General features: G+C 37.8%; 1 protein-coding gene and 1 long non-coding RNA gene across 2 annotated transcripts; both read right to left on the bottom strand.

The window, feature by feature from the left end:
* Positions 1-1,752: 1,752 nt before the first annotated feature.
* On the bottom strand, positions 1,753-3,344 carry LOC131326728 (uncharacterized). The gene is made up of 3 exons (XR_009200091.1): positions 2,374-3,344; positions 2,074-2,171; positions 1,753-1,989 (listed from the first exon to the last, which is right to left on the bottom strand). It is a non-coding gene; the product is annotated as an uncharacterized LOC131326728 (long non-coding RNA).
* A 137-nt stretch (positions 3,345-3,481) lies between these two features.
* LOC131327824 (uncharacterized) lies at positions 3,482-6,326 on the bottom strand. The gene is made up of 6 exons (XM_058360955.1): positions 6,214-6,326; positions 4,331-4,961; positions 4,142-4,153; positions 3,936-4,001; positions 3,653-3,821; positions 3,482-3,610 (listed from the first exon to the last, which is right to left on the bottom strand). The coding sequence occupies exons 2-6, from the start codon at positions 4,936-4,938 to the stop codon at positions 3,482-3,484; spliced, it is 984 nt and encodes a 327-aa protein (XP_058216938.1). The 5' UTR covers positions 4,939-4,961; positions 6,214-6,326.
* Positions 6,327-8,127: the final 1,801 nt, after the last annotated feature.

The following is an 8,127-nucleotide window of genomic DNA, read 5'->3' as shown; positions in this document are numbered from 1 at the left end:
ACACCACATTCTACATAACGTGCTAAACTCATAAGTAACTTCACGACTCGCTAACCACTAGCCTCTTTATTAGAATCCCATGAAACGAGGACTCAAGGAGTTTAGGGTGATCAACGAGATGAAATCACAAGGATACGAGTTACTAAGTTACCTTTCGGATCATTAGCCAAACTCACGACTACCCATCACACTCATCACAACGTCTCGGATAACCTATGGTACACCTAAACAACCTTACGGTTCATTTTCCATTTACAACGGTACTAAGATTACCTTTAAAGAGTATCGCAGGGGTTGGAACGATCAATGAATCATTGGAACCTAAGTAATTGAGTTTAGAGATGATTAGAATGTGATTGGGGAGTGTTAGAAGTGATCGGGAGTCAATACAATCGACGAATGATTAATAGAGTTCAAAATAGTTTTCTGAGTCATTGGTACCAATACCTCAAAAAGTAGGTATGGGTACCAAACCAATCTAAAGAGCAATCAGAGACCAAGGTATTGGTACCTCAAAAAGTAGGTATTGGTACCAAACCAATCCAGATAGCAATCAGAGACTAAGGTATTGATACCTCAAAAAGTAGGTATTGATACCACTGCATTACAGTGAACGATTTTGCAGAAAAATCAAGAACGAGCACAAACTCAAAATCCAACAAACTAAGGCACGATTTAGGCACATAATCATCACATAAACTCATAACAAGAGTAAGAAATCCCTACCTCAAGTCAATGATCGAAACCCACGCGATTTGAACAAGCCCTAGCTCTCCAAACTTCGAAATCAACCGAATACTCCTCCTCCGAGTGAAACCCACGAAATTTAAACTCAAGACTACGGTTGAGGGTGGAATGGACGTGGATCTTAGTGGTGTTCTTGTTGGAATTTTGGGTGAGAGAGCAAGGGAGTGAGAGAGAGGGAGAGCCGAGAGAGATAGATCGGGAGAAGAGAGAGAGTGAGATGGGAGAATTTGTTCTCCTACACACACACCCACACTTATATACTAGCACCCACACAAATCACACTTGCACTCCCTCAATTAGCAATCCTAACACATTGACCCCAAATCAAATAAACTCAATAAATTTCATATTTTCCCTCATTTATAATATCGAATAAACCTTTTTTTTTTGAAATTACGGGTCCTTACAGTTACTATGGCACTGAGATAAATTCCGGCTCTCTGTTGATCAACTGCATACTCTTTCTCCCTCTCAATGAATTTATTGTCCCATAATAAAATGGGTTTGATCCAGTGTGACCCAATTTATTTTCACAAAGATAATTTCACTCAAATCATCTCCGATTACACGTTGTAGTCCCTATAATGGGAGCTTGAAATGGTGCGACATCGTTTTAAAGAACACTTCGCATTTTGAAGATGCTAGTGACCGGTTCCCTCCTACGCTCCCTTAGAAGAACAGAAGCAACAACCTCTCATTTCAATACAGACATCTCTATTATCCACCTGAAGCTATCGACACCTTATTCACTATGGTCCCTTTGTTTGGCCTTAGAAAAATGACTTGATTAGATGAAAACTAACTGAGGAAATTTATCGTACAAGTGAAAAGTAGTGAAGTATTATTCCACCAAAAGCCAAGGTATGGAATTAATGGTTGATAGCTTTTATTGAATAGTTGGAATGCTTGAAAAATACATAAGGAATACGAAGGAAGTATAAACCAAGAGGACTCCAGTGAATAGGCACCACAGAGAGAGAGAGAGAGAGAGAGAGAGAGAGAGAGAGAGAGCTTACCTAGAATATCATAGAGGCGAACCCAGATTTATTATCATCCGAAAGTAAAGCAGAATCAAACTTCATAGATGCTCAAACTACAAGATCATCCTTATCATCTATCTAACACATGTCATCATCACAACAAATTGAACCCCAAATTGGTCATCTACCAAAGAGCTTCTCAGGAGTTGAGCACCTCACACTAATACAATCATCCTTTAATGTCGTGATACCAGGTTCCGTCCTAGAGCATAAAAGCATCCTCAAGAGTGATAAATCACAATAGCATGCAATACTAAACTTGAAAGCATGAAAAAAAAATACTTACGAGGGCTTAATTTTGATCTCAGGTGTTGCCATCAATTGCTGTTATTCAAATCAATTGCTTCACTCGCGATGATAAAGAACCCAACTTTTCTTTAATTGCTTTTAACAAATCACACTCGAAAGAACAGAACAAACCAAAGCATGTCATGAATAATTTGAAGATTACCAAACCATTGCCACGTTTGGAGACCAAAGCCCCACTAACATTTTTCTCAATAACATAAAGCAAAAATCTAACCACATCCATCACAAAAACCCCAAACCATTCACTCTAGCATAACTAAAGAGATAACAAACTCACTGCTGGCTGAGTGTCAAAAGAAGCCAAACACGAAACAAGCCTCCAAACCAGCCCAGAGAAGAACATGAGGGCCAAGGAAAATATGAGAGAAAGAACCAGGCTTTATATATGACATGTATTCTCTATTCTTAGTGCACAAGCAACAAGTACACTATTCCAACCACTCTCATCATTTCTACTCAGAGAAGTACATACGGTGGAGCAGGAAAAGCACTCAGACTAGCCATAAAACCACCACCAACTTGCAAAGACCAAAATTATCAAAAAACACCAGCAACAAACAAAAGCAAACCCAATGGAATCAAGGTCATTTTCGGCAACACGACAACAATCTAGCAATGGACAGCCACAAACCAAAACTTGTCCAATTCTCTTATATAATACTTTGTATGGATATAACATTTGGAATTAAGGAACTGCCATGAAAACATGTGGTATGACCATCTAAATATCTTTTGAAAAGAAAAGAAAAAACTCAACCTCTCTCAAATGTCATATGTTGCAACTTTTCAAAATGTTAGCGCGGCTCGCCCATAGAACGGATTGTTAAGCCTATATCTCTCTGTCGAAAAAGAAGCTACAATGTTGTTTTCTATGTCAGACAAATGAAAAACTCAACCTCTCAAAACGTGCAGTAGCTTCTCTTTCCCCTTTTCACTTTCCACTGCTTAACTATATAATCTACCCCTTCGCGTAGTGTTGCTTTCCTCCCTTCCTTGTAATTCCAAACTTCTGGTGTTACGTACCTACCACTGGGATTGTACTCATTTGTCTCCATCAAGGCAATTGTCACAGCAGAGCACACTTCATCACCAAGCTCATTCTTTAGATTTTTCAGCTTTTCATCATCTTCATCAATAACTTCCTGCAGCTGCATTCCAACAAACCATCTTAAGGTGAATGACAAGGTCAAAAGGGAAAAGAGGAGAACAAAAATATAATAACAAACAAGAAAGAACGCCCCACCAAATAATAACCGGTAAAGGGAAGGCTATTCATAGCACTTTCTATTATAGTACCACACTTCAGTATTAAAAACTGTAGAGACATGCAAAGTGTTCCTAGATTGGGTATTTCCCATAGACAAACTAAATCAAGTTCCTCATTTCTAACACATAGCCCACGCGCAGGACATTAATTTTCCCTTGTTTGTTAAACAAGCATTTTCAAGATTTGCAAAAGCACCTACGAATATACTCCAATCAAGTGGGAGATTGGGCATTGCTACTCTTCCATCCTATTCTAGAGTGAAAACCATTTACAAGGAAAATTTAAGTACCATTTTCTTCTCAGAGTCGAGCTTCTTCCTCTCATCTTCATTTCGGGCCTCCCGTTTCTCTAGCTCTTTCTCACGCTGCACAAGCTCTTTGCTTTGCAATTCGATTTGCTTATTTATCTGTTCATGGTCCTCCAAAATCTTTTCAAGTTGGCTGCGCGCATTCGATGTCCTATGTTGCATAAGGAGCATTTATGAGCACAATTCGCAAACCATGTTGGTTAATTAATCATTTGATATCAAAGCAGATTGATGATATTTCAGGAACAATGAGTTCGGTCATTACCTGTACGTTCTTTCATCTTGTCCTGGAAGGTTGATGGCAACATGTTGAGAAACAACTTCAAAAACACTGGCAGCAAGAACTCCATGAATGGAATTATAATAAAAACTGCAAAAGGAACTAGCCTAAAAATATCAGCTGTCGTGCGCGTGAGTTGTTGTCTCTCCCTCCTAAAAAGACTCTTCCCACCAGCAAGTTTTAACAACAACCTTGTGCTTATCCTAACATCAGCCCAAAGGAGTTTCATACCCAACCAATAGTGTTGCAATGTAGATTCAAACTCGTCCTTCCAGTGGCCCAACTTCTTTGCCCAGTCCTCCTTACAAGAAAGAGGACCTCAATGCCTAAGTGACAAAATTCAATTACCAAAGAAGAATATAAGTTCACAAATGATTAACCTGCTCATAGAAGCAACAACTCTCAAACCTGGTCCTATCCCTAAAAGCATAGCCCATAATCTTTTTATGATTGATTTAGCACCCTTTTGTGGTTCTTGCAACTGCTTTGCTTTTGCTTTCACCGAGCTCAACCCCTCGACCGCTTGGTCACATTCCTCTGGTGAAGCTTCCTTTATTTGTTTAACAGGCCCCTCTTCTTTCCCATCATTTTCACGTTGGCCTGTTGCAGCGGTAGAAGAATAATTAATCAATTCTGACGTACATCTATATCCCAAAGAAGGAATAGAAACTGTTAGTCCAACTCTACATCCAAGAGTTGTAGTTTCGCAAGAGTAATGCCTGAGCAATCCTCCTGGTCGAGAAACAAACAATTCCTCCCTGCTTAAGGAGTACGAGTCTTCTTTTCCATGATCTCTGTCCGAGGATGGATGACTCAAACCCCATCTTGAACCCCATGAAGCAGGAAGGTTAGATGACTGCTCATGCTCAAAGCTTGAAAAAAATCGGACCAAGCTAGTCTGCTGATTTAGGGAATGGAAGAGATACTTCTTCCTTCGCACTATTGCTCTTGTAGCCATTATGGAAAATTTCTTCCACTTAGCATACATCTACAACGGTATACCCCAGGCACCTAACCAATAAAGAAAGTCTTTACAATATGACAACATGTTACGTCAAATGCCACAATCATCCAATGCGAAAAATTACTAAAATGTTTGTTATGAGTAACAATAGAACACATTACTCAAAAGTTTGTTATGTGTAAAAATAGTATGCATAAGAGCATACACTCAAATACCCCAATATACATCCGGGTACAATTAGAAGCTACATTTGTTATTTAGAAGAAAGTAAGGCAAACATAGGAATAACCATGACAAATGTTAACACAAATAAATATTTATTTTACTTGCTGTTATATACTTGATGTGTACTTTGAGGAGTTTTTGGCCGATTTGTCCAATTTCTGTAAACAAATTGGACGAATACCCACTTTCTGAAACGTTTTATAAAAATAGTCCATCGTGCATTTTTAAAAAGCGCTACAGTCCATCACGAATTTCCAAAATGCGTGATGTCGTGGATTTTGTTGCCACGCAAGCTCTGTAAAACGACATTGCGCATTTCCAAAATGCGCGATTGACTATAGCACATTTTGGAAATGCATGATGGACAATTTTTACAAAACATTTCAGAAAAGCGGGTATTCGTCCAATTCGTTTACAGAAATTGGACAAATCGACCAAAAACTCTAGTTTGAGAATATAAACTACACGCACGCATAGCGACTCACATGTTTGTTTCTTATTCAGGATTTCCTCTATGCTATTATGCAATCGAAACAATTTATGTAACACTTGCAGGCAACTACCCAGAGGCATAGCTCTGGAGCCATTTTTCATTTTCCTATAATACAAAATGTGATTTTGGGTTTGACTCACGATGTCCATTTGCTTATGTTAGTTCAGGAAGTTGAGCATTACAAGGAAACTTATGCAATCACAATTCAATATACTTGTGAAGAATCGATCGATCAGAACAGTTTGGGCCGAATCAGTCTTCAAACATATGCATCGGCTATGGTTACTTCTGTGACTAACCCCCATCCCCAGCTATCATTTTTTTTTTTTTTATATAACTCAGGTGTCCACATCAGCTTATGCCGAACTTAATCCCACCATCAAGTCGGGCCAAATCCAAAAGGGTTTGATAGCACTGGATAGGTTTCGAACGTCGTCATAATTAAGTGTCATACGAATTCAACTATCATAGCAAGAGTTTACAGAATAACTACAGTAAAGCATAAAAAACGAGAACGAGAAGCCGATTAAAAGGAAGAACAAAGATAACATTATCCAAACTAACTAGATTGATCAACTGACCTGTAACGATCGATCAAGATACAAAGCTCATGGGCCACGACACGAACATAGTTCAAGCAAGACAAGATATCTCAGTCAAAGGATTACTAGTATATTTACATAGTGCCTTGTAATTGTATCTACACATTCCTAGACATATTGTTACTTTGTTTATTCATTGTTTATTGAAAAATATTACATACACTATATAATTATACGGTTTATTTTGAATCTTAAAAAAATCTAAAAAAATATCTATACATTTTAAAATATTATTTTATAAGATCTAGTAAAAAATTACCTCCAACAAATATTGATAAATATTACTTATGAAATAAAACTTGAATTTTTGTGAGATCCAAAATGTATCCAATATAGTGTAAGTAAAAATGTCGTGTACCCAATATAATGTATGATATGAAATGGCTTTTTTTTCAAAGCCGTTGGGGGTGTCCGGAGCGTGTCCTTGTCTAGTTTGGTTAATAACCAATCCCATCTAATTTGGCTTTTGTGGGCCCTGTTTTGGACCCATAACAAAAATTAGAATTGTTCATTTTTGTAAAGCTCCTTGTTTGACCATGCAAGAAAAAAGGTACTGTATTTGATGGTTACCGATCAATACCTGATCGGAACACATTCATCTTTAAATAAGTGCACTCATCACACTGGATTGCACCCATTTGTTGAAAGATAATTGTGTTTCGATCATGTATAGATCAATAACCAACGAACATGAGTTCTTCAGTGGTTGAAGTTCTCGACGCGTTCTACAAAATGAACGATTATAATTTTCGTTGTGAGTCTGGAACAAGGACCACAAAAGCCAAACTCCACAAGACTGATTATTAACCAAACTCCACAAGACTGATTATTAACCAAACTGGGATACGCTTCATGTCCGGTCAGTTTATGCGTACCTCAACTAATTCACTCTCCGGTCTAGTCGAGCACTAGTCATCCTTGCCTGAAACTAGAGAATTCACACCAGATTACTTTCTTGTGAGTACATGACATCCTAATCAATTGTGTAAAAACAAACTCACCAACCAATCAGAGTAATCATTGTGTACAAGCCTGTATGAAATGGGTGTTCGTGCGTGGAAGACTCTGAGAGGATCGGGATCCTCTGCGAGTAATTTTCTCTCAATATCGTCAGGAGATTTCATCCGTAGGCTGCCAGCGCATAAGTGAACTAATCCAAGGGCGCATGATGAGCCACATCCGCTTGGGCTGCTTATTCCTCGGGCTAGTCCAGCCCAATAGCAAATGGGTTAGGTTTGGACTTAGGAATTGAAACCCGGCCCACTAGCCCGCAGTGCAAGTAGATAACTTTTTTTTTTTCCCCTTGGAAAATGTTCTCTCTTAAAATTTGTTTTATTTTTATTTTCTCATACTCACAAAAATGCTAGTGACATATTTTCACTTTGTTTAGTTCTCTTCTCAGAAATAATCTCTAAAAATTTTGACTGTTTCGTCATCTGTATTTTTTTTGTATTTAGTGATTTTTTGTCAAATTTTTTACTTTTTGAATGTACATAGCATGTCTTTATTCAAAAAGTAAATGAGTTTGTTAAAATGTTAAAAAAGTTTACTAAAGGCAAAAAAATACGCAAATTTATATAACTTTTTTATCTCAAAAATAAATCTTAAAATTGCAAACGAAACACATATTTTTTGGTTCGTCAATGCCTTACATAAATGAGCAAACACTCATATATTGTGCAGTGTACCTAGACCCACAAGTGATTATGGATGTGTAAACAAATTAAGCGAGTCAAGTGAAAAGTTTCAACCATCTACAAACTCACACGTTCTCAGGTGATGCTCCATGACTCTTTCTCTACGACACATTGGTGTGTCAACTCTACCACAAAGTATCCGATTTCCACGTAAATTTATATGGATTGAGAAGCGCATTGTAACATTGTGTGACAG

Source organism: Rhododendron vialii, chromosome 5a, assembly GCF_030253575.1.
Source record: "Rhododendron vialii isolate Sample 1 chromosome 5a, ASM3025357v1".
NCBI lineage: Eukaryota > Viridiplantae > Streptophyta > Magnoliopsida > Ericales > Ericaceae > Rhododendron > Rhododendron vialii.
Note: the sequence above shows the minus strand (reverse complement) of the source record. Positions and strands in the feature narration are given on the sequence as shown.

Bases quoted from the DNA above. Each gene is read 5' to 3' on its own strand.
- LOC131327824 (XM_058360955.1), bottom strand. From the start codon at position 4,938: ATGTATGCTAAGTGGAAGAAATTTTCCATAATGGCTACAAGAGCAATA. The intron at 3,822-3,935 runs GTAATGACCGAA...TATGCAACATAG, and splicing joins CAAGATGAAAGAACGTACAG to GACATCGAATGCGCGCAGCC. The intron at 3,611-3,652 runs GTACTTAAATTT...ACTCTAGAATAG, and splicing joins TCGACTCTGAGAAGAAAATG to GATGGAAGAGTAGCAATGCC.